Here is a 27,706-nt window from a genome sequence, read left to right on the forward strand (position 1 = left end):
GTCCGCTTTTCACGGGTGGAGGTATGATTCTCCGGACTTTAGTTCTTTCTGTCGAATGTAAATACTTGCACTGTCGATTTACCAATTTTCAGACAATATACGAGGCCCTCCAGCAGCTAGAAGGATAAAATCGGATTATTTCTCAATGTAAAACGAAAAAAAACACAAAATTAGTAAATGACTAGTATAATTTCCACTTTGTTCATAATAGTTAACAGTAATAGATTGTCTGCACAAGCATAGTCTCAAGGAATCACTTTTTTTCTTTTGTCGACACCACGCCACATCACGTATGACTCTCGACATCATCCGGCGGATAACTCTTCACGTTCGCAATCCCACCGTGCACGTACTTGGGAAACTTGATGTTGAACCTCCGCCCGTTCTTCGCCGTTCCGTTGGCCCGGTACTGCTGACTGCTTCGCGTTCCGGTACTGCTCTCATCGGTGCTGGTTTTCGGCTCTGGAAGTGGAAGGTCATTAGGTTTTGTTGGTCAAGGAAGGGGTCTTTAACCACGGATTACTCTTGCGACTGCTCCGGTTCGTGTACTCGAGGCAGCTCTGGTACAGGAACGCGTACTGCTCACTGGTCTGCACCATTTTGACACGCTGTCGGCGCAGCTGCTTCACCGTATCGTAGATGTTGATCTTCTTCTCTTGTTGGATCCGCTGCAGGATGATGTCCAGCGCGATCAACGTTCCCGTTCGACCAACGCCGGCACTACCAAAAAACAAGATAAGTTAGTAGGTTCTTTAATTTTTTGGGTTTTGATGACTTACCTGCAGTGGACAACCGCCGGGATCGCGAGATTTTTCCGCTCCGTCCGAACTATCTTGATAAACTTGATCAGTTCCGCCGGACTCGCGGGACACCCGTGATCTGGCCAAACCAAAAAGTGATAGTGGAACACGGCCTTGCTCTGGTTACCCCTAGTAACCATCATCAGTCGCTTCTGGTAGAAGGTCAGGTTCATCTCCTGCGTGCACTTCACCGTGATATCCCGGAACGCCATCGACTGTTGATACCGCGGGAAGTACTGGTAGCACTTGATCCGATCGTTCTCCACCGTCTGTGTCAGCATCACGATCGACTCCACCTCGTACTGCAGGATCATGCGCCAAAAGTCGAAGCTCGTCTCCTTCTTGGGTCCCTGCGTTGCGATGTATTCTCGCTGGTACTTGTACCCGTCGATGAAGGACGCGTTGATGTAGTCGTTCACCTCCTCGTCCTCGTCGCCGATCGCGTCGTCAAACTCCAGCGGAACCCGGTTGCCGTCGTAGGGTAGGATACCGAGGTAGCGATTCTTGCGATCGTTTTCTTTTGCTACGAAGAAGGTCACCGTTTCGTTGACCAGCTGCTCCGAAAAGTAGTTGATCGCTTGGTACTCCTTGGTGATTTTCTCCCTGTTGGATTGAATCAGCTCTTCGTAGATGCCGGAGAAGCTCTTCAGCGGGATGTCTGAGGGTTCTTCGTTGGGTGATCGTGACGCTGCCTGAGTTATAGCTAGTAATTTTTGCGTTCGGATGAAGATTACGAGCCCTAGGATGAAGGCGACGAGCAGGCAGCCGAAAATCGTTAATACGATCAACATGAGCTGGATCAGAGAGTCTGAAAAGGAGTTCAACAAGTAAGCTTCTGAACATCTCAACCTACCAAATCAATCCTACCCGTCTGAAAATACTGAATCGGCGAGTCGCTAAACCCACTATCCGTGAAGATCCTCACAATCAACGCGTACTCCGTGCCCGGCTTCAACGGCCCGTTACAATACTCCCTCCCGTCGTCACACGTCTCACTACCAATCACAAACATGATCTGCTCGTCACTTCGCCCAAAGTACCGCCTCGCCGCGATCGGATCCCACAGCTTCGGCGTGGTCTGGTACTGCGGCGAACACTCCAAATGGTACACATCGGCCCACGAGGCCATATCGGGCCACGCTCCCGACAGCGCACGCTTCCGCTCCGGATCAGCCTGGCAGTGACGCTCGGACAGGAGCAACGCTACGTACTTGATGTTACCCACCTCCGAATCGAAGATGATCTCCGACAGGCTGATCTTGGCGGTGTGCGTTGGGTTGGGAGCGCCCATTACGTTCACCGAACCCCAGCTGACGTCCTCCCTGAACTCGGGGACTGCAAGAAGAGAAGTCATTCTAGAAAATCTACAATCAATCAGATTCAAGAAGCGATCTTACTTCCAGCAGGTGCTCGAAACTCCAAGAACAGCGGCGAACTGTGATTGTCCACGTCCTCCACGAACACCACCAGCGACACGTTGTAGACGTACTCCGGCTCTAGCCGGGCGTCCACGTGGGTGTACTTGTCGGCAAGTTCCTCCCCCGGCTCGATCGTCTTCTCCCAGTCTAGGGTCAGTTCAACGCCCGCCCGTACGCCGATCAACTGTCCACTGAAGCTGCGGAGACGTCCGTTCAGGTGACAAGGGGGACTCCACGAGAGGTAGACGGAAGAGTTGTACGGTTCGTCAACCTTCGGTAGCGTTACGTTGTACTCGGAAAACGCATAAACAGGATCGGAAACTAAAATAACTCCACAATCAGTCAACGCGATCACACCTACCCTCCAATCAACCTCACCTTCCGGCAACGTCGACGTAGACACCATCTCCGTGTACGGCCCAAGCCCCGCCTTAGTCCCCGCCGCAACCTGCACCACATAGTCCGTGTACGGTTGCAAGTTCACGATCGTGTGGTTCAACTCCTCGTCGTTCCAGTTCGCCACCCGAGCGTTCGCATCCTCATCGTTCCCGCTCAGGTTGATCGTCTCGTTGTACTGCGGCACCTCCGGGCAGTACGTCGGAATGGGGTACTTTTCGCCCACAGATCGAATGTGCACCCGGTACCAGGTGATGATCCCGTTCTTGACGAGTGGGGCGTTCCAACGGAGCTCGATCCGGCGATTGCCGCGACTCAGCTGTAGTCGCTGGGGTTGCTCTGGAACTAGAAAGGAAATTGGTTAAAGGTTACGCTGGATGTCTGACGATCGCTACCTACAGTACTCATCGGTGGTGAACGGCACCGAAGCCGATTCCTCCGACCAGCCGGCAACGTTCTGGACGCGAGCCGTGCAGTTGTACTCGTTGTAAGGGGTTAGCGGGCTCACCTCGCTGGAGAAGGTTACCGTTGGGTCGGGTATTCCGGTGATCGAGGCTTCTCCGGTGACCTGGAAATTAACGATAAGTGATCTTCTTCTGGCTGTACAAGGAAAAGATCATACCGTAATAACGGGTTCGCCTTCCGGGACTCGATCCGAACGACACGTGAAGCGCACCATCGTCAGCTGGCACAGGTTGTTCGTCTCGTTGGACAACCTGGTGTACAGCTCCAAGCTGTGCGCCAGTTGATTTCGCATTCGAACCGTGTCGATGTGGTAGTACATTATGACTGGAAGCAGGGGTTTATGCAAATTAGTTAGGTTGAAATTTCTGAAATTCGTACTTTTTCAGGCAAATTTACAATATTTTTATTTCGTATTATCAGTTTTTAATTATTTCAAGTATTTCTAGTATTTATAGTATTTCTATTATTCCTAGTATTTCTATTGTTTGTAGTATTTGTAGTATTTGTAGTAATTGCAGTATTTGAAGTATTTCTAGTATTTATATATTTAAAGTATTTCTAGATTACTTTTTCAAAACAACCAATGCGCCATGGGTTTCCTATGTACATACGACCTTTTGAAAAAGTAAGCGAGATTTCTAGTATTTTTAGTATTTCAAGAAATTCAAGTACTTTAGGAACTTTGGGTGACATTGAGTTTGGGGGGTGAGATTGGGTCATGCAAATTTCAGCATTTTTGTATGACCCTATCTCACCCCCAGACCCAATGACGGTACATTGGGTAATTTGGGTACTTTGGGTACTTTTGAGAACTTTGGGTGCTTTTGAATGCTTCGGGTACTTTGGAAACTTTTGGTAGTTTTTGTTACTTTTCGTAATGTTGAGTACTTTTTGATTCTTTTGGGTATTTTTAGGTATTTTTTGTACTTTTCAGTACTTTGGTACCCAAAACCAGGGTTTGTACAGAAATCTGTCACCGCGCCACCGTTCTACTTTTGGTACTTTGAGTACATTGGGTATTATGGGTACTTTGGGTATTCTTGGAAATATTTGATACTTTTGGTAATTTTGGGTACTTCTGGTACCTTTGAGAACTTTTGGATACTTTTGGGAACTGTTGGGTATTTTTGTGTCCTTTTTGGTACTTTTGATAATTGTGGGTACTTATGGGTCTCGTGGCGCAGGGGTAGCGGCTTCGGCTGCCGATCCCGATGATGCTATGAGACGCGGGTTCGATTCCCGCCTTATCCACTGAGCTTCTATCGGATGGTGAAGTAAAACGTCGGTCCCGGTTTCTCCTGTCTCGTCAGAGGCGCTGGAGCAGTAATCCCACGTTAGAGGAAGGCCATGCCCCGGGGGGCGTAGTGCCAATAGTTTCGTTTTTTTTCGGGTACTTATGGATACTTTTGAGTATTTTTTGGGTACTTTGGTTACTTTTGGTACTTTGGTTTCTTTTGGTACTTTGGGTTCTTCAAATAGTTTTAGTACTTTGAGTACTTTGGGCACTTTGATTACTTTTGAGTACAGAATACTTTTAGGTATTTGTAGTTTTTTGGGTACTTTGGATATGTTGAGTACTACAATATTTTTGGGTACTTTGAGTACCTTGGGTACTTGCGGTATTTTGGATACTCTTGGGTACTTTAGTTCCTTTTTGGTTCTATGGTTACTTTTGGTACTTTGGGTTCTTTAGATAGTGTTGATACTTTGAGTACTTTGGGTACATTGATTACTTTTGGGCACTGAATAAATTTGGGTATTTTTGGTTTTTTGGCTAGTTTGGGTACTTTTGTTAATTTTTGTACTTTGAATACCCTTGAACTTTTGGGTCCATTGAAAACCTTTGATACTTTGGGTACTTTGAGTACCTACTTTAGTTACTCTTGGTAGATTTCATTAGATATTGGTACTTTTGGGTACATTGGTTCCTTTGGTATTTTGGTATTGGATTTGTACAGAAATCTGCTTTTAGTACTTTAGATATTTAGGGCATTTTGGGAACTCGGGGATCTTGGATACTTTGGAAACTTTGAGTACTAGTAATTTTGTATATTTCTGGTACATTTGAGTACTTTTAGGTACTTTGAGTACTTTAAGGTACCGTAAACTGGGGTGACTTTGATAGCCTGGGGTGACATTGATAGAAATTTGATTTGGCCACTAATTTTGATACATCCAATGTAACAGGCACATTTTTGCATATATGTTCGATAATAAGCTATCCCTTAATGCTTACATACTCAAAATTCTCAAAAATGTTTAGATATTTATTTGACGGGCATTTTAAAAACCTATCAAAGTCACCTCAGTTTACGGTAATTTTAGGTACTTCTGGTACTTTTTACCTTTCGATACTTTTTGATACTTTTGGGTACTTTTCGGTACCATGGGTACTTTAAGGTGATTTTGGGTACTTCTGGTCTTTTTGGATACTCTTGGGTACTTTTGAGTACTTTGGGTACTTTTTGGTAATTTTGGATACATCCTTTACATTAAGGTACTTTTAGCTACTTTTGGATTCTTTTGATTTGGGTTCTTTGGTTACTTTTGGTACTTTGGGTTTTAGTTTTGGTACTTTGAGTACTTTGATTACTTTGAAGTACTGAATGAATTTGAATACCGTTATCGATTGGGTCATACAAAAATGCTGAAATATGATGATGACGGTATTTTGTGTGTTTTGAGTAGTTGGGGTACTTTTGGTATTTCTAGATCACCCCGATCTTACCTCTCTCCGCCGTATGGATCATCTCGATCGCATTTAGTCCGTCCTCCGTGCCCGTCAAAGACTCCGGAATTACCTGCAACCCGTACGACGCACAAGCGTACACCGGTCCGAACGTCACGTACAAGTTCCCCGTCACATTGTAGTACTCCTCCCTGTCAACCCCGTTGAGCGCTACCCAGGCCTGTACACGGTACTTGGCCACACAATGCGACCCGTTCTCCGGAGGTTTCCACTCCGCAGACAGCCAGTGACCCTCCGTCTCCACGAGCTTTAAATCCACCACACTGCTGATCGGTTCCTCCTTAACCGTCGCATTGATCGCAACTCCCGCCGAACTGATCCCGGCCTGACTGACGGCCGTCACCACAAACCGATACATAACGCACGCGTTGAGCTCGGTAATGGTGAGCGTGGTGTCCGTGATGTTCATAGTTCTACCATCAAAGTCAACCTGGTAGTGGCTGACGCACTCCGGGTTCAAGTCCGGCTTGTCCCAGCTAACCGAGAGCTGTCGCTCGACGGAGATATCAACGCGGATGTTCTGCACGTTACCGACCACCGGTGGGTACATCACCGTCTCGAACTGATCCCCGACGATCCCACCAACCGAAATCGGAGTGATCACGGTCTTGATGCTTGCCGCGCAAGGATCGGCGGGATCGCGCAGGTAGCGGTACAGGGGAGGATCCTGCTTCGACGGAGCGACCTCGATCGTGGCGTTCGTCAAGGTCGAGTCGTCTACCGTTCTGGTGATCAGGAATTTTGCCACGCAAGCGGCGCCTTTGGCCGGAAGAGTCCACTCGAACCAGGTTTGCTGCTGGGCGAAGCTCTGGACTTGACTGATGTGCTCTTCGGGAATGATCGTCACATTTGTGGTAGGGTACTTGGTGAGGTAATGGTTCGTGGGAATTACTTCGAATGTGTAGCTCTTGCATGTCTTCAGGTTGTCAACTTTTGCGTAAGGGGAAGTAACGTTGACCAGAGCATCAGAAAGCAGCGATCTGTACACCATGTAGCGAGTGACGCAGCTTGGTAGAATTGTCGGAGGTTTCCAGGTTATGTTGACCGAAGTAGCGGTCAGCTGTTCAGCTTGCAACTCCTGGACAGGTTCTATCAAAATCAGCACTGCTTTGCGTCCGCGAAGTCCATTCAACGATAGCGGAGTAACGCTTATCGATGACAAACTACAAGCGTCGTCAGTTTTCAGATAAATCTCGTTTTCTGTTGAAAGTAAAAGTAAAGATTACACCAAGCAACTTATCAATCGCAATCAAACCTTACCATGCACCCTGTACGTCTCAATACCAGCGCCAATACTGGAAACCTCTTCAACCTCGTACAAATCTACGCAATACGGCGACACCGTCGGTAGACCCCACCTTGCTTGCACCTTCTTCCCAGACTCTGAACTCTCAAGTACCCGCAAACTTACAACCTCCTCAATTGCTTCCTCAAGAATCGTTACGTTTTGCTCCACTTTCGATTTCTTCTCGTTCTCCGTATCGATTGCGACAACTACAAAATTATACGTTCGACACGCATCCAGGTCGGTGAACTCGTAACTCGTGATTTCAACAGGCACTTGTAACGTCATTTCCGCGAAAGTAACATTATATTCCTTAACACAGTCACCGTTCAGCGAAGGCTTCTGCCAACTTAAGGTCACTTTTCTTCCTAATTTGTTTTCAACTTCAACGTTTTCCACTTGACCGATTTCCACAGAAACTCTCTTCACGTAACTTTTCCCCCTAATCCCAGCTACAAGCAACGGCACGATGGTGATAACCCTCGTAGAACACTTATCCACCGACTCCAACAGTTCACAAGATTGCTGTAATCCACTCGCCACCACAACCTCACTCTCCTCAGCGATTCCCCGGAAAGGAATCTCCTGCTTAACCACAAACCCCTCAACACATCCCAACCCCTCTTCCGGATAGGCCCACTCAACCTTCCCCAAACGTACGGAGATCCCCAACTCGAACCAACCCCCACTCTGCACAATCACCTCCTCCTGATGACTCTGACCAACTTCAAACTCAACCTTCACCTGAAGCCGGTACAGGTGACACACGGCCAACCCGGACACTGTAAACGATCCATCTGGTTCCAGTGACTGCGGGAGGGCTCCACTGTCTAGCGATACCGAAGGTGAGCATGGTTCAATTTCTGGAAGTAGTGTCCACCGGATGTTGGCGGTATCACTGGTAGGATACGTGACGTTGATGAAAAAGGGCGATTCTGCGGCGAAGGGGCATTTGGATATGGCGGAGGTTGAAGTTGGGGCTGGTGTTTCTTCTTCGGTTGTTGGTAGAAGCGTGGTTATATCTTCGGTGGTGGCTGTTGAAGAGAGAAAAAGAGGGAATATTCGATTAGGCCGCTGGAAACATTTTTTGAAATAATGTGTCTTGATTCGATCAAGGTCCAGGGTGGCGTTATCCTTAAAAGATATGTAACTTCCACCATTGTATTTTTTAGCTTTTGAAAAAAAATGTTATCGCGTTGGTGTCTTTGGCAGATTTGTAGATGTAGCGCGGAAAAATGAAGTCACGGCGTGTTTTCTAGAACAAACTTTTCAGGAAAAAATAGTCATCGCTACTTTTAAATGTGTCTTATAGGAAATTTTCTCAGCTTTCCAATACTTCTAAGAGCGAAATGTTTCATCGGGAAATTTCTGAGATATCTCTATTTAAATTTTTTGGTTTTAAATTTCTATATTATTTATTAGAAACTTTATACAAACAGTTCAGAAAACTTATCAAATGATGTGTTTCATTTGTCATTTACTCATCAAAATGTGCAAAATAAGACAAGAAACAACTTTGTAGAAGGTTGCAAACCGCTAAACATTTTGAAAATTATGTTTTGTCTGAGTTTTTGGATATATGGAATTTATTCAGAAATTTAAATGGTAAAACAGTGTAAAAATATATTTTTTACCAAGAATTATGAGATTATTACATATTTTTGGTGTACAAATATCACGTGTCTACTCTAATTTAGCTTGTTCAACCGAAACTTTGGCAGGTTTGTGATTGTGAATGGTATTATTGAATTTTAATGAATAAATTTGATATTTTCTTAAACAAATATTAACCAGGAACATAAATACAAATATGATTTAAAATCGAAAATGTACTACATATTACTGTTGCAAGCTTTAAAAGTCATATTTTCATGAGTATAAAATACATATAAAATTTTATATAATGTTTATTTTGAAAATGCACTTAAAAAGTAGCAATAAAACTCGAGTCTTCCAATTCAGAATGCTGAAAACACCGTCACAAACTTTTTTTTTGTTCGAACAATATCATTTATCATTTCAACAAAAAATTCAAACAGAAACTTCCTTTCAAAACTATTTGAACAACAATCAGGAAGTAAAACATTTTTTTAAAAAGATGAGATTGAAGATGAGAGTCTTATAAACTTAAAAATATTTCTAATTCCTTGATTATTTAATACAAAAAAAAACTAAAACAATCATTTTATACAAATGAAAAGTATTTCTCCTAAAGCTTGCAACAGTAGTTTGCAGTTCACTTTCGAGTATTAAACATTAACATGTTTTGTATCCATGCAACTGGTTAATGTTTGATTGAGGAAATATGATATTAATTCATAAAATTTTTGAAAAACCTCATCAATCTCAAGCCAGAAAAAAATCGGTTGTATCAGCTAGTTCCAAGCTGGATCAGAGCAGACCGGTGCTATTTGTGCACAACAGTTATGTTATAATCTAGTTGTTCTTGTAAAAATAATATTTAAATGCGGTTTTATGATTTTCATTTCTAAATAAATCCCACATATTCATAAAATCGGTAAAAACTTCATTTTCAAAATCTTAAGCGGTTTGCAACCTTCTACAAAGTTGTTTCTTGTCTTATATACACTACACTTGTCAAATACATTGTGATTCAAATTTTATGTCTTTTATAAATATATTTTATTTTTCTTTTATTCATTTTTGTATATGACGTGACTAGAAATGCATGAAAAATTTCTTTGAAAATGTAATAAAAAAACATGAAGCAAAAAAAAATTAAATAATACCGATCATTGTAATATTTTGAATTTCATGGTTTATATAAAACATATTTAAAAAAATATTTTTGAGTTACCTTTTCCAGCTGGGGAAAATCGACACTATAGTCTGAATAGATACAGGAGATTTTAGAGCAATAAATTTGGAAATCGGTATACTGATTGTTTAGTTCTGTTCCTGTGCAAAAAATGGCATCAACAGCTGTCTCAATTCGATGAAAACTAATTCTTTATGATATTATTTTCAAATTCGGTCTTTTAAAAATATATAAAATTAAAAACAAAATATTCAAAGTGCTAGGCATTATGTAAACTAAAATATTAAAATTTTACCTGATATGCCAAATGAAAGCTGATGTATACCGAATATCAGTTTTAATGCTGAGCAGTTCTCTACGAAATCGGTCTTTTTTCTTTAATTTTAATTTTTGTATTTTTTAATACGACTGAAACTTTTTTGGTGCCTTCGGTATGCCCAAAGAAGCCGTTTTGCATCATTAGTTTGTCCATATAATTTTCCATACAAATTTGGCAGCTGGCCATACAAAAATGATGAAAATTCAAAAATCTGTATCTTTTTGAAGCAATTTTTTGATCGATTTGGTGTCTTCAGCAAAGTTGTAGGTATGGATATGGAATACACTGAAAAAAATGATACACGGTAAAATAAATTTTGGTGATTTTTTATTTAACTTTTTGTCACTTAAACTAGAATTGCAAAAAAAAAACACTATTTATATATATATTTTTTTAGATATGTTTTAGAGAACATCAAATGCCAACTTTTTAGAAATTTCCAGGTTGTGCAAAAAATCTTTAAGCGAGTTATGAATTTTTGAATCAATACTGATTTTTTCGAAAAATCAAAAAATTGGTCGCAAAAATTTTTCAACTTCATTTTTTTGATGTAAAATCAAATTTGCAATCAAAAAGTACTTTAGTGAAATTTTGATAAAGTGCACCGATTTCAAGTTAAATCCATTTTAGGTGACTTTTTTGAAAATAGTCGCAGTTTTTCATTTTTTTTATTAGTGTACATGTTTGCCCACCTTTGGAAAAATTTGTTTGTTGATACGACCTTTAGTTGCTGAGATATTGCCATGCAAAGGTTTAAAACAGGAAAATTGATATTTTCTATGTCCCACCCAAACAACACACCATTTTCTAATGTCGATATCTCAGCAACTAATGGTCCGATTTTCAATGTTTAAATATCGTGAAATTATCCGATCTTTTCAAAAAAAAATATTTTAATTTTTTTTCAAACCAAGACTAACATTTCAAAAGGGCCAAACATTCAATATAACGCCCTTTTAAAATGTTAGTCTTGGTTTAAAAATTTGGATTAAAAAATACAAAAAAAAATCGAATGACCGAAATCTGAGAGAACTGCTCTGCTTTTAAATTCTTATCGATTACTTAGTATTCAACTTGTTACTTGTTATTTCCACAACCAAATCTGAATTTTCAAGATAAAATTTGAAAAAAATTCCCGAGAATTCCCGGGACAAATTATAAAAAAAATCCCGGAATGGACGCACTACACTCAACCCCCAGTGGTTGGTCACTTTTTCGTTTGACACTTTTTTAGTTTGTACCCCGTTGGTTGGTCAAAGTCAAACTAAAAGGTGACAAACTGTCACTTTTTACACAGCGCTCACGCACACTATCAAAACAAACGTTTGGTAGTGTGTGTGAACTTCGTGTAAAAGGAGTGTCAAACTAAAACGTAACCCCGTTCGTTTGACAACAGTTGGTGTCAACCCGATGGTTTGGTTTGAGTGTATATATGATCTAAAAATCAAAATTTCAAAAACTAGCCTATAATTTGAGTATGGTCATAAGAATCATTTTCCTATCATTAACTAAAAACATATTTGAAAAAAGGGAGAGGGTCGGAAGCTGTGTTACGCTCCATAGCATTTTTTTTAATTTGTAAGGAACATTAGTTACGGAGGGGTGGGGGGTAATAAAAGAACGCTCCCTTTATGTTACTTTAGTTAATCGGGAGGCTCTAGAAATTCAATACGTTAAGGTACTCAATCACAGTTTGTCAGATTTAATTTTTTTTGTTGACTCAAACATTCAAAATAAATCTCTAATTGCATTAAGTAAAAACAAGGTTTTCAAAGTCCACCCTAAATTTCCCTATATGTTGCCATAAACTTCATCAAAATTGAATCCAATTTGGTTTTCACATAAAAATGAATCATTCTAAATTGCTCTTTACATACTATACTCACTTGTTGATATACTATTCCAGTACTCATCCGCATCAGTCGCAGTTGTTCCATATGTCGTTGTAATTTCACTAGTCGATATCACAGCATCGTTCCCCTCACTGCTAACGGTCGAAACCGCAACGTCCGTTGCTCCAACATTGTAATCGTCTTGAGCAGTCCCACCACTAATCACCAAGATCAACAGCACCAGCTTCGTCGCACTCTGCTCGGTAATCATTTCACTAACTCACTGACCGTGCTGCACATTACACACCGTTGTTCTGCTGCCACCTTCAGACTGTGATTGAACTAAATGCATCTTCTTCGCGTTCCCTGCTGCAACGCGCTGATAAAGTCGATCAAGTCGCTCTCCTGCTTAATCCATCGTAATCTGTACGGGCAAACACAAGGACTATAAAGCCCGGTATAAATTCAAAGCAAATAATTATAGTTTTAAAAGCTAATTTTACAATCCATAAGTTGAAGCAGCACGGGCGGACCATGGTCATAAAATTGGCAGCACTCAATCGATCGCGAATCAATTTCCAATAAACTTTATATAAAGTGTCGTCAGATGGCGTTGGCGGCGATATTGGAGATAGTGTCACTCAACCGCGATGTGATGTCGGCACACTGATAACGGTACCGTGCCGTGATTGGATCGGGTTTTTGCAAGGTGTGATAATGGATCTTGGGGCCAGATGGAATCGAATGCGTGCAGAGACAAGTTGGTGGTGGCACGTACTTTTGTGTTGAGTTCGTAAAATAGTCATGGTTAAAAATAGAGTGCATGTCAGATAAACAAACAAACAGCATAACTTAATCCCCTTTTTACGATTTTTTTTTTCAAAATCTTTTTTTCAAACCTAAAACTGTGCTCAAAAATATCAAAATCTATCAATGGGATTTGCCCATTGAAGGCTTCATATCGTTATATTGAAAGGAAGTAGTGGCTTGTAAAGACCATAAAGATTTTATAATACTAACCTCATTTGTCGAGGCAGATTATCAAATAAAGTTGATAGGTTTTGCGCAGTTTGAATGCTATTGTATGGAACGAGTTTTATCGAAAAGACCAAAGTGCACTCTGGTAAGTCTGTCTATAGCAGATTTATAACAACTCTGATAAGAAATTTATGAAGTTATTAAACCAAGCTTCTGATACAATGGTTATTTTTATTACTTTTTGTTTATTGAGTTGTTTTATATTAAAACTAAACTAGAACACGCGAATCCATTGAATGTTCTGAATATTGCACGCATATTTGCAAAGTTGATGCAAGCAAAATTTGTTCTAATCTAGCATTTTTTTATTGTATTAGCAATTTTTTTTTCTAAAAATAGATTTAAAAAAATTCAAAACCCAGCGCAATTGATGATGATTCTTATTATTAAGAGCATACTATTTGGTTGAAAATATGCAGATAAGAAACATTCCTTCGTTTTTATTGTTTCGTACAGCATTGTTTGGAATATTTTTTTTTTATTTTTTTTCTCTTTTTTCATTGTATGTTTTATTTTTTATTGATTAATTCGTTAATTTAAATTATAAATCTTAAATAATTCAAAGTTATCATACAAAGTCAATTAGTTATGGATATTTGTAAAACTATATTTAGTTTAAAAAATATTCATAACTAATAATTAATTGGCTTTGTACGAAAACGTCGAATTATCTCGAATGTAGAACTTGAATCAACAAATTAAAAATCTGTTTTAATTTAACTAAAACTAAATTTGAAAAAAAACCCTTTTGAAGTTTAAAAATCTCAATTGTTTATTAAATAAAAAATAATAAATTTGGCGAAATAACACATAAAAAGCCTGAAACATTAAATGCATAAAAATGATTGATGTAGAAGATACCGGTAAAACTGAAACTAAAAAAAAAACGTTACTTAATCCACCTTTAGGTGGTTGGTGCCTTCCTCACATTCATAAAGTGAACACACTACACAGCGAATAAATAACACTTAATTTTATCAAAATATCTGAGATCAGGCCTCAACAAAAGGGAATTGAAAACACTAAAGTACTTATAACTTTTGATAGGGTTATCAGATCTTCAATCTTTTGGGTTCGTTGGAAAGGTCTTTTGAATACCTATCCAACGATGGGTCCGGATCCGGACAAGTTTTTCATCAAAATATTTGAGATCCGGCCTCAAAAAAGTGTATAAATAACTTAAGATCATAACTTTTGATGGGGTTGTCAGATCTTCAATCTTTTGGACGCGTTGGAAAGGTATTTCAAATACCTTTCTAACAATACACAGCATGACGGGTTTTCTTACAAAACCCACACTTTTTACAATCTTCCGAAGTTTAGCTAAAACCGTTTTTTAGCATAACTTTTGAAGTACTTTTCTAAACTTCATAATATTAACTAGGGTCTTGTGGGACCCCAAGACGGATCGAATGAGACCAAAACAGTCTAAATCGGTTCAGCCAGTCCGGAGATAATCGAGTGCATATTTTTGGGTGCACGGACTCACATCCAGACACACGCACAGACATTTGTTCAGAATTTGATTCTGAGTCAATAGGTATACATGAAGGTGGGTCTAGGAGGTCGAATAAAGAAGTTCATTTTTCGAGTGATTTTATAGCCTTTCCACATTAAGGTGAGGAAGGCAAAATTAGAACAACTTATGTGCCCTGAAATACAATATTTTATGTTGAAAATAATATTTGTTCTGTTTGGTGAAAAGTAATAATCGTTTTAATTTTGAAACGATTCAATTGCAAAACTCATTTTACTCGAAAAATGTTAGATCAATTTAAATGCACGAGGTTGCTTATCAAAGGGGAATTCGTACTGAAAATATATAAAAGGCCATTTTTGAAACTCGAGTTATCTTCGTTTTAAAATGTCCAAATTTCAATTTAAAAAAGTTTATACTTCAATATTAACATCAATCATATTTCATGGAAATTCAAAATATGACTATCATTTCGATAATTTTGCTCTTCTGAGCCAGGGTCCTGATTGCTCAAAAAAGACTCAGCACAAATCTAGTTCGACAAAAAACTGCTTTGACCGTTTCCTACCGTTTGTCACTTCCACACCAATCGCTACTGAACACTCTCTCTCTCTTTGCTCTCCCTCTCACTCAAATCGGGTATTACAGCGAATGGTTCGGGGAAACTGATTTCGTTAAGCTCAAAGCTGACTGAAAAAAGTTAAGATCGGCTACGCTTTGATCATTGAGTTATTCTGTACGAAATCGGTCTTTTTTTTTAATTTTAATTTTTGTATTTTTTTATCCGGTTTAAACTTTGTTGGTGCCTTCGGTATGCCCAAATAAGCCATATTGCATCATTAGTTTGTCCATATAATTTTCCATACAAGTTTGGCAGCTGTCCATACAAAAATGATTTATGAAAATTCGAAAATCTGTATCTATGGAAGAAATTTTTTGATCGATTTGGTGTCTTCGGTAAAGTTGTAGGTATGGACTATACTGAAAAAGTATGATACACGGTTAACATTTTTTGGTAGTTTTTAATTTCACTTTTTGGCATCAACACTTGATTTGCAAAAAAAAACACTATTCACTATCAATGCCAACTTTTCTGAAATTTCCAGAATGGGCAAAAAATCTTTGACCGAATTATGAATTTTTGAATTAATACTGATTTTTTTTAAATCAAATATTGGTCGCAAAAAATTTTTAGCTTCATTTTTCGTAAAATCTAATTTGCAATCAAAAAGTACTTCAGTGAAATTTTGATAAAGTGCACCGTTTTCAAGTTAAATCTATTTCTAGGTGGCTTGTTTGAAAATAGTCGCAGTTTTTCATTTTTTTTAAATTAGTGCACATTTTTGCCCACTTTTGAAAAAAATATTTTTGAAAAGCTGAGAAAATTCTCTATATTTTGCTTTTTTGAACATTGTTGAAACGACCCTAAGTTGCTGACATATTGCCATGCAAGTTTTTAAAAACAGGAAAATTGATGTTTTCTAAGTCTCACCCAAACAACCCACAATTTTATAATGTCGATATCTCAGCAACTAATGGTCCGATTTTCAATGTTAAAAAATATTTTTGTTTATCAAGACTAACATTTCAAAAGGGCCAAACATTCAATATTACATCCATTTGAAATGTTAGTCTCGATTTAAAAAAATGAAAATATTTTTTTCGAAAAGATCGGAAAATTTCACGAATGTTTCAAATTTTGACATTGAATATCGGACCATTAGTTGCTGAGATATCGACATTAGAAAATAAATAACTGCTACTGTTTTCAAAAAAGTTACCTGAAAATGGCTATAACATGAAATTGGTGCACTTTCATTTCACTAAAGTACTTATTGATTGCAAATTTGATTTTACAACGAAAAATTATTTTAAAAGTATTAGTGACAAAAAGTGAAATTGAAAATTACGAATAGAAATTTTACCGTGTACCTCATATTCGGAACAGTTTACAGATCGGTCAATGTTCAAAAAATCATAGCAAATCGATAATTGAACTTAATGTTTCGCTTTTACCTTAATTTAAAAGCTTTTCTTGCGATCTTTCGAATGCTGTATCGAACAAATGCAAATTTTAACTTTTATACCAAGTTTTTGAAGAAAAACTTTGACCCTTGAAATCCACAAATTTGGAACACTTTTTTCTTACGGATGTAAACAAACTTTGAATCTCTCCATGAGTACATATTTGTAACAAAATAAAGACTTCACACTCTGAAACCAATAAAGCACATGCTTAGTAATGTTTAAGGGATGGTCTAATAACTTTTGATGGGAAAATATCAGTTAAATTCAGGTGTTCCACAATTGTGGGTGGCACAATAACATCCCACAATCATGAAACACGCAATTTGGAGTCAGGATAAAATAGTCTTAAAATGAAGTTTTTTGTTCAAAAAGTACTACTTTGACTAGTGAAATAGCAAGAGAATGTCCAAATAAAGGACCTAAAAATAGTAGGATCAAGAGAAAAGCTGCATTTGGCATGTTATTGACAAATTATCACAAAAGTGTTCCGAATTTGTGGGTGTTCCGAATATGTGGGATGACTGTATCATGACTGATCTTTGAACGGAAAATCAGAACTCTTGCTTCTGAGGGCTGATTGAGAATCTCAGCCAAAATTACATGAACATAAAATATAGTTGGACAATTTGAAGTCTGAAAGAAGATTTGACCTAAAGTTCATTCTTCTTTTTTTTTTTTTTTGATAAAAAATTCAATTTAGTATTAAATATTATTTTTCAAAAATATATTTCAAATTGGAGTGGGGGTTCTTTTTTGTTTTTTTTTGTGTGGTGATTAGGGTGACCTACGCCGTGTTAGGGTGGTCCAAAAAATTTCCATTTTCGTCGATTTTAGCAAAAAAAAAAACCTTTTTCAAAAATCATAACTCCACGCCATTTCAACCGATTTAAGCTGATTTGGAAACAAATGAAAGGTGATTAGTTGGCCATTTAAAGGAAAAAAAGTTAGATGTATCAAAAAAAGAAAATAAAAATAAAAAATAAAAATAAACTAGCCTAGCATTTGAAAAGGTCGTATGAAACTTTAAAATGTCTATGTCTGAAAATATTTTTATCGGATTCCTCACGATTTTTCACGCAACATACTCAAAGAGTTTATTGACAAGATTCCGAGATATGATTTTTTGAAAATAAAATCCGGGGTTTTCGGCGAAATTTTTCTAAGGTTATATCAAAAGCAATCTGCAACCCATGAGTCACTTCAATCGTGTTAAACAATCATCACCTTTCCGCCATTCCCTAATCTCGCCAAAGTCTTTCTCAAATGTTTTCCCAGCTGATAACCCTCACCACCCCATCCAAACACCTTCCTGCTCATCTTGCCAAACATTCTCACGACGACGACGACTTCTTCGTCACTCAGCAGCGCATTCTTGCATTCATTACTCACTAATCCTTGACACTCGGCTCGTCAGCTGGCGATTGACTCGAAGAAACAGAAAAAAAAACATTTTCCCGCGCGCAGTCAATGACTTTGATTCTGACGAAACGCGCGCATACGCATCAAAGACGACGCAATCATCAAATCATTCTGCGCCCCAACGCCAACTACGACGACGACGAATCATTTGCAACATCCGTTTTTGGGGCGGCTATTTTATTGGCTGCCGCCAAGTTCTCAGCTTTGTCGTTGTCGTTGCGTTACTTTGGTTGTCGTCTCAGTCGACCATTTGAATTTGTCACTGTTCCGGATTTGTGCCAGCAACGACGCAAAGTGCTGCGAGAATGTTCAAACAAGGGGCAATGAATCTTTTATCTCGTGATTTTGAATGGTGGTGGTGGTGGTGGTGGGTTGGTGGGAGAGCACATTTATGGGAACTTAAGGTGGTGTTCTGGGAAGCAAAACATCCGCAATTTCAAGTAACTAACAAAACTCCGCCAGAAACTTGGCCGGACGGGGCCCACGCACACCGAAATGACCGGCTAGCTGGAATATAGCACCGCCAAGTTGCGTTGTTTTTGTGTGCCAGATGTGGACTAGAGAGTAAGAAAGAACCGGATACGGATCAGAGTACGTGCGAAACATGCACTTAAACAACAATTTAAAAAAAAACTATTGGGGTATTCAAAAAGAAGGAAAAGAAAACATTGTTTTAATATTTTGAATAATTGGCGCGAAATCGACATAAGTGATGAGTATTAAATTTTGGGAATACAGAAACAATCACCCAATAGTCTATCGATAAGGGTCGACTGTAAACAGCTAACAACGGAAAATGTCTGGGTGTTATTTGGCCAATCAATCAATCACACCACAAGCAAACATGAGACCGTAATGTGGCTCCGTTTTGAAAATTGACTCAGAAAAAAAATCAAATTCAAAATTGGTCGAAGAAAGCTTTTGTGCTTTCTTAGATTTTTTGTAATATCCTTAGACATGACAAATCTAACCATGTCAAACTTTGATTTTTAAAATTTGCACTTTTTGAAACTACGTTTGCTGGTATGTTTGGTATGACAATTTAAAAAGAAAAATATTTGTACAAGCCTAATTAAAAAAAATGATATTCTTGTTTGAACAGAAACACGCGGTTTTAATCCCCATTTTTTCTGAAAAGACGGTATTGGTTTACCTAAAAAAGCTTACAGAAATGAATAGAAACAATAGGAAATTATCTGTTTCTAGGGGAATATGCCCATTTTAAGCCTAATAAACGGTCGTGTTTGAATGATGCTGGATAATCTGGATTTTTCCTTGAAATTCACTAAAACCAAGTACACCAACGAGTAGAGCAACTTTTTGTGAACATTTATGTTTATTTTCACTTTTATTAATAGTTAAGCTATTCATTTTACAAGCATAAAAAAAAATATTTCAAAAATGCATTCTAATCAGTCGAGCGCATTGGGCCACGCCCATTTATCTATTTTCAGCTTAGTTCTTTTTTTCTTCCAGCGCTCTTTTGGGTCTGCTTAGTGTAGCCAAAATTGATGAAATTTCAAGCGAACACTCACGAAAAGTAGCATTTATAGCGAAAGTTTCCTGGCAGCACTTGCTCACTCCAACAGGCGCTGCACCAGCATGTTGGTGGTGTTGGTGCCACCCTTGTTCTGTATTTGCCTTCGCTCTTCGCTCGGTTTTCTTCAGCCTTCGATTGGAATGGGTATTCAAAATTGAAAAGTCAAACGACTTGGCGCGTTTGTTTTTTTGATGGTGCTTGCTAATTATTTACATGTTTCGGGATTATTTTCAAGTGAGTGATTAACTAATCGATGCCTCTGTGCTCTGATGTACTAACTGACTTTTGGGCCAAAATGAGTTAACGATGACATCTTCTAGTTAATTAAATTCCCTACAAAACGCTTCTAAGAGATCTGAAAAATTCGTTTCCTACGCTGAGATATCGCCCTGCAACCATTTGCACTAACTGACATTTGCGAACGCATCATGGATGTGCTCTCTTATTTTTCATCATGGCTTGACCTTTTGAAAACACGCAAATCCATAAAAATACGATTATACTATAATATTATGGTGAATTGCCAGGTGTCCTTACTAGTTTGAGCAATATTATGGAGCACTATTTTGGAAGGCAATTAGCACAAGTGTGCACATTTAGATACGTGAAGAAGTTGTAAGTTAGACGAAGTGTGTCAAATAATTATTTAGTGGCAGAGTTTTATTTTAATTGGATGACCCGTGAGTTAAGCTAAGTGTGACATTGGTAGGTGAATGTTAGCGTTACGTAGTTTTTTTTATTGGACGACCCCTGCAGTTGTGCTAAGTGTGCACAACGATTCAAAAAATGTTTTAAATTGGATATTTCGGATAGGCTAAGTGTAAGATCAGTTAGTGGGTGATGTTGCTACGTAGTTTTTTTTGGATTGGATGACCCCTGCAATTGTGCTAAGTGTGCACAACGACTTAAAAATGTTTTAAATAGGATATTTGGGTTAGGATAAGTGTGAGATTAAGTGGTTGTTATTGTTACGTAGTTTTTTTAATGGACGACCCCTGAAGTAGTGCTAAGTGGGTTAGGCTGAGTGAGAGACTGGTTAGTGGATGTTGTTGTTACGTAGTTTTTTAGATTGGACGACCTCTGCAGTTGTGCTAACTGTGCACAACGACTTAAAAAATGTTTTAATTGCGATGTTTTACGGTGTAACGAATGTCACGGTGTCAAGAATGCTACAATGCAACGAATGTTACGGTATAACGAATGTTACGGTGTAACGAATTTTACCATGTAACAAAAGATGCGGTGTAACGATTGTTATGGTGTTATCATACTACGGTGTAACTAATGTTACGGTGAAATGAATGTGACGGTGTAACGAATTTTACGATGTAACGAATGATGCGGTGTAACGAATGTTATGGTGTAATCATACTACGGAGTAACTAATGATGCGGTGTAAAGAATGTTACGGTGTAACGAATGTTACGGTGTATCGAATGTTACGGTGTAAGTAATTTTACGGTGCAACGAAAGTTACGGTGTAATGAATTTTACGGTGAAACGTATGTTGCGGTGTAACGAATGTTATGGTATGATTACGGAGTAACTAATGATGCGGTGTAAAGAATGTTACGGTGTAACGAATGTTACGGTGTATCGAATGTTACAGTGTAACGAATGTTACGGTGTATCGAATGTTACGGTGTAAGGAATTTTACGGTGCAACGAAAGTTACGGTGTAATGAATTTTACGGTGAAACGTATGTTGCGGTGTAACGAATGTTACGGTGTAACGAATGTTACGGTGTAACGAATGTTACGATGTAACGGATGATGCGGTGTAACGAGTGTTACGGCGTAACGAATGTTACGGTGAAATGAATATTACGGTGTAACGATTGTTACGGTGTAACGAATGTTACGGTGTAACAAATGTTACGGTGTAACGAATGTTACAGTGTAACGAATGATGCGGTGTAACGAATGATGCGGTGTAACGAATGTTACGGTGTAACGAATGTTACGGTGAAATGAATGTTACGGTGTAACGAATGTTACGGTGTAACGAATGTTGCGGTGTAACGAATGGTTCATGGTTCACTGAACCAGGATTGAACCACAAAGGGAGGTTTAAGCCGAACCAATAGGTGAACCTAGCCTAACCGGTTCATTTGAGAACTCTTGTTGTGCACACTTAGCACAATTGCAGGGGTCGTCCAAACAAAAAAACTACGTAACAACAACATACACTAACCAATGGCACACTTAACCTAACCCAAATATCCAACTCAAACACCCTTCAAGAAGTTGTGCACATTTAGCAAAACTGCAGGGATCGTCCAATCCAAAAAAAAAAACTACGTAACAACAACATCCACTAATTAATTGCACAGTTAACCTAACCCAAATATCCAACTCAAACACCCTTCAAGAAGTTGTGCACATTTGGCACAACTGCAATGATCGTCCAAACCAAAAAAACACGTGACAACATTATTCACGTAGTTGTGCACACTTAGCACAACTGTAGGGGTCGTCCATGTTCAAAGACTAAGTTTTGATTTTTTGGAGCACTTTTGTTCTATTCGATACAAACTAAGAATTCATTGCAAGAGACACACTTGTTCTAACTGCAATCTACCATAACAATTATATGGTTTGTGTCCTGGATATCTTGCATTTCTGAAAAGGTCGTATGACATGATGGAAATAAAATAAACTGTCTCAAAGTTTTTACAAAATCATTTTCTTCTGTTTGTAAGCGTAGAACTATTCGGTTTTCGTCATAGTTGATCTTATTGAAGCTATTTCATGGATTATCATACTTATATTCATGAAACCTCAAACTTCACTGAGTTTTTCTTCATAAAATTCAAGTTTTAACGGTAGTTGCTTTCAAAAACTACAATTTTCACAATAAATTTAATGATAAACAAGTCTATTAAAAAAGTATTGTTGTGAAAAATGTTTCTTAACTAACAACAATTCAAAGTTAATACGCAAAAAACATTGAAACAACAAATATCTACTATTTTTACAATAAAATGACTCTGCGCACTTTTGTACCAAGTGCCACGTTGGAAGTATACACGACTCTGCCATCGAAGAAGCATTTTAGCTCAACTGCAAAATTCGCCCTGTGCACGTTTGTGCTAACTCATACAAATCACTGTTCAAGACACACTTGTGCTAATTGCAAGCATGATTTTTTTTCGTAATTTCTCTGCCAAATTTTTTTTTTGCATTTCAAAAGTTTTCATATTTTACCATATCTTTAAGTTATGTCAGGAGCACACTTTAAAATTATTTGGACAATTGTTAGTCGAATAGTTTCCCAGAAACAGTTATTCAAAGTTAAAAAATCGATTTTCTCGTAACCACCAAAATGTCAGTTAGTATAAGAGAGCACACAAGCATCGTAATGTGCAAAAGAACATGTTGCCGGTAGTTGGAAGCAATTTTAAATCTTAAGCGCTTTGAAATCGTTAGCGCAAGTTAAAAGATATTGATGGCGACTTACGTTAAGCAGTTAATCTCTCATCTTGCGTGTGGATGTGTGTGCCACCAAAATGATGAGAAATGGTCTCACAAAATACAAATGATGATCAAAAGTGCATTAAATTTGATCTTTTTGGCCAGTAAGTGGCATAAATTTGCGTGCTTACTCGAGGCGGTGCTGTTGTTGGTACGTTTATAGCCTAAATAGTATTTTTGGAGCTTTAATCGAGCATCAAACTCTTCATTTGACGAAGATAGGTGTTTGATTAGAAAGGGTATATTTCCCCTAGATAAAATTAGACATAAAACTCTTCAATATTTTTACAAAATATTATTATCTGCCATTTCTTATCTTAAAATGATTTCAAACAAAAAGTCTTTTAAAAAATGTAAATATCAAACAACTAAAAACAATAAATAATCTAAATAAATTTTAAAAAATCAAACTGTTGACAATTTTTGAAAAATACAAAAATAGTCTTTTAAATTAACTGAATTCTTTACCATACTTACAATTTCAATGCCTATTTTTAAAATTAGCAAACGTATAGCATAATTCGTTTCAACTTAAAAAGGAAAAAAATAATTATAAATTAATTAAAACTTTTATTTAAAATCAAACAACGCTTGAAACATGGTTACTGTTATTATTCTTTCAAATAATTTAGATAAATATCCAAGAGTTCGATTAAAAAATGTGTTTACAGTTTTTTTCTCAATGAAAAATTCAGTTTGATAAGATTTCATTCTTTACCACTTATTTTATTCAAATTGCAATAACAAAATCAAAATTTCTTGGATTTGTTTTTATTGTAATGCCAATATTTTTTCCATGTTTTCAAAACATAAAACGGAAACGTAAGTTTATTTTTTTTTTATTCAGAGCAAACAACGATTGGATTTAATTCGATATTAAAATTTCCGATAACTGAAAATCAAGATTTATCTACAGTAATTTACCCATACTCACAAAAAATTTTGGGAAGAAAAAAATGTTGGAATGACTTAATAAACCACCTAATAATCAATCAATGTGATAAAATTAAACATAATCATAACTTTATGCCGGCTATAATTGTTTAAATTGGACTTTACTTCAATATTAGCTTATTTTTTTAATGTTGTTGTTGTTTTATGTTAAATGTTAAAAAACATCCGAGAGTCAGCAGCCGTCAGTATAGCTTATGAGTAGGCTTAGTGATTTTTCACGCTCGAAAATTGCAAATTTCAACGGGGACGTCAATTTAAAAACACCAAATTTCACGGAACTTGAAAAATGTTAAAATAACTCTGAAAATCATTTGTTTAAATCACAAAAACTACGTTTTATGCTTCACTAGGGGAAATTCTCGTATCTTTGGCAGGTTAAGCTCTCGCTCCTAACTCCATCCAATTTGCTGATTTTCACTATTTAAACAACTAATTTTGCAAAACTTTTGGTAGAAACTTGCTTGCTCACTTCTTATTGAGCTATTTATCACTCGATTTCAGTTGAAAACGCTTTTATTTAGCTTTAATTGCATGTCAAAGTTCTGACCTGCCAACATTAGAGGCACGCTGGAATTAGATGCTGTTCCCCTATATATTATTATTCAATAAACTAAAAAAATCTTCTCTAAATTTGAATGCAACACAAACAAAAATCCACCTGGTTTATGGATGGGCTCTATATTTATAAATTTTGAAACACAATGTAGGGCACGTGTATTCTCATTGACTGAACTGCTCTTATAATATTCGACTAGTAAAGCTAAAATGTTTTCTGTTATACAATTTTACATTTTATTGAATTTCATACCAAAGCAAGGTTTAACAATTTTGTCCAGTCAGAATGAGTAAAATAAATTGAATTTTCTGGGCCCATTGAACATATTTTTTAGCTCACTTTTCAAAAACTGAATTCAAGATCAATTTGCAAAAATAATATAATTTTTAACAAAATCGAAATTTTTATTCTAAATGAGAAATGAAAACAAAAAAGTAGCCTCTCAATATCTCCGAAAACTGCAATGAGAGAGCGCGAGTTGGGGATTAGGAGCCGACCACGCATGACGTCCCGTTTAACTGCATTTGCGAAATTGGTTTTGTGGCGGCTTTTGTAGTTAAACGCTGTTGCGGTAGGATGATCGTGGAAGCGGGAATGAGAGAGAAAATGAAAATGTCAATCGCGAGTGTGTAAACACGAAAACGTGTTCGGCTATTTTCGGCGCTGAGAGTTTCAATAAAGACAGAAGAGAAGTTGTATTTGAGGCATGAATATTCAGGCTGGATAATTGTAGTTGCTGAGAGCTGATATTTTGATATTTTAACAACCCTGATCTCTTGTTTGATGAACTAAATTCAATGAAAATCTTTTGATTCATAAATATTTTTTTATGAAAATCTGTGTCAAATACATCCAATATTTAATAGAATTATTAATATCTTAAATGACCTTTGCATTCTCAAATACATTGAAATTGTGAAAGGAAACATAAATTTAAAATTAGTCATTAGAATAGAATAATTCAGTTATTGAGTGAATTCAATTTCAAAATTGTATAAAATATTACAAAATTATTTAAGATTTAAAACACTATTTTCAATTAACTATGCTTGGGATTCCCACAAATTCCCGACATTTTGACAAAAAATCACAAATTCCACACTTTTTCCGATTTTTGACGGGTTTTGGCGAATTCCCGTATAAAAATAATCAGTTACTTTTTTTACTCATTAAAGAATTATTTGCAAATATGCTCTAAAACGTTTCATTACCAAAATCAGAGAGCCGGCTTCTGAAAAGTACAAGAAAAGTACTTAATATCCTCATAATTTTGATAGGGTTACCCGAACTTCGATGTTTTAGGCTCATTTGAGAGTTCTTTCAATTACCCAACTCAATATATCTGAGATCCGGCCTCCCAAGGGTACTAAAGTATCACTTAAGTGCTCATAACTTCTGATAGGGATATCAGATCTTCAATTTTTAAGCTCATTGCAAGGGTCTTTCGAATACCTTTCTAAAAATATATAACAAGACGGGTTGTAATCTAATAACTTTTCAAAAACAATCCTGAAATTATAGTGTCTTTTAAAAAGTTGTTCCAGATTTGATGAAAATCCTATTTCCGAGAATTGTTCAACATTTGAAAATAAACGGCCTCCACAGGTAAAAAACTAAACAGCTTTCCTCCAAAAATTTTGACGAATTTTCCCATACAAACTTCAAGGGATTAGAGGAAGGGGTTCCCGTGGTCAGATCGAGCTTAAATTTAGAATTCAGCCTTATGATGAGTTGATCTTTGATTTCAGGGGGTATCCTCGAGGAAGCCCAGGTTCGGACCACCCTAGTGCCCTCATTTTTTACAATTCCTTTAACTTGATTCTCTGTGGCATTTTTTGCTGGCATTCGCAGACATTGAATCGACATTTCAAGAATTCCCACTTATCACACTCTATGGATCAGCACTAAAACATAAAAATAATAATAACGCTATTTTTAACAGCTGAGCATATCAGCGCATGCTTTAAAAGAATGATGACGAATGAAAGAAAATATTTTTTGATTCTTTTTTAGAAGATCCTTTAAGCTGTAAGTTTTCTTTGTTTATATGACCTTTTCAAATACATCGCTAGTGTTGTTCAACTTATGGTGAACGAACCTAATTACTGATTTTACCATCGCAATGGAAATAAAATCACACCCTTCGACGGTACAGATAACTAGTAAAACGTTACTTTCCCAGCACTATCCCGTCAATATCCGTATCCAAACATCCTCTTATCACTTCCGCGTACTCCAGCGCTGCCAATCGATCACACTCCAAGGGAAACGTGGAACAACCCTTGCAAAAACTCCGCCAAAAATAGCACATTCCCCCAGAAAACGCTTTACCGTCACAAATACCGCCACCGCCATTCACGACACTTCCTTTCCAATTAAATTAATCCATCAATCGTGTTCACCTATCGATCTGTAATCATTTCGCGCGAACCAAACCTCGGCAGCAACAACAACAACAGGCTCAAACACTACACACTCTGATAACACCGCGCACCAACAGCAACTTCGCTCCGCTTGCAAGATAAAAGTGGCGTTTTTGGTCTGATTACTGAACGCAGCCGCTCTACACAGCTATTACATTCCACTTGAGACCGACAAGTCTGAGCCGCAACGACGACGACGACAACGACTTGTTGGTGCTGACTTCATTGAGGATTTTTAACGATTTATTTGCTTATTAATTGCTTTTACCACCAACCCGATCTCACTGCACTGCTGTAACTACAAACTACAGAACATCTTCACAAATATCTGTGTGGACATTTCTTCATGTAGTTCAAACGGCAAACAAAAGCCGGAAACACCAGTAGACTGACGTATCTCGATCAATTTCTCCGCCAAGAACACCGAACAATTCAGTATCAGAGTCACTCTTATCTTGTTATTTCTTGACGAGGACAGGACGCAACTCTCGCGACACTCACTTCAACCGAGAAAGTTGGAAAGAACCGACCGTTCTTCACCGAGGTCCGACGAGCACTGAGAGTTCGGCGCGTTTATCTTTTTAGTACAAACGCTGCTGCTGCGTTGCGAGCGCTTCGACCAATAGTCAAACAGACTAACCAGCCTGATAATATTTTGATAGCAGAAGCAGCAGCAGCGGAGGGTGCTACTGTGTGTAATTTGTATGGAAGTGCCCAGACCTCGACTGATTCATTGAAGAGTCGTCGTTGTTGT

The 27,706-nt window shown here is 37.7% G+C and overlaps 1 protein-coding gene across 9 annotated transcripts; it reads right to left on the reverse strand.

Moving 5' to 3' along the window:
- Window positions 1-170: 170 nt before the first annotated feature.
- On the reverse strand, window positions 171-27,503 carry LOC119766934 (phosphatidylinositol phosphatase PTPRQ). 9 transcript variants are annotated; one of them, XM_038253489.1, is made up of 12 exons: window positions 27,454-27,503; window positions 12,098-12,467; window positions 7,089-8,147; window positions 5,808-7,028; window positions 3,237-3,403; window positions 3,014-3,182; window positions 2,597-2,959; window positions 2,198-2,539; window positions 1,668-2,135; window positions 780-1,608; window positions 524-720; window positions 171-462 (listed from the first exon to the last, which is right to left on the reverse strand). In XM_038253489.1, exons 2-12 carry the CDS (start codon window positions 12,312-12,314, stop codon window positions 287-289), a joined length of 5,208 nt encoding a protein of 1,735 aa, XP_038109417.1. In that variant the 5' UTR covers window positions 12,315-12,467; window positions 27,454-27,503; the 3' UTR covers window positions 171-286. The 9 variants fall into 9 exon arrangements, with proteins under 9 accessions (XP_038109417.1, XP_038109414.1, XP_038109413.1 ...); XM_038253486.1 differs by having other exon boundaries at window positions 12,098-12,488; XM_038253485.1 differs by having other exon boundaries at window positions 27,228-27,503.
- Between the last annotated feature and the right edge of the window lie 203 nt (window positions 27,504-27,706).

This window comes from Culex quinquefasciatus, chromosome 2 (genome assembly GCF_015732765.1).
Source record: "Culex quinquefasciatus strain JHB chromosome 2, VPISU_Cqui_1.0_pri_paternal, whole genome shotgun sequence".
NCBI classification, from domain to species: Eukaryota; Metazoa; Arthropoda; class Insecta; order Diptera; family Culicidae; genus Culex; species Culex quinquefasciatus.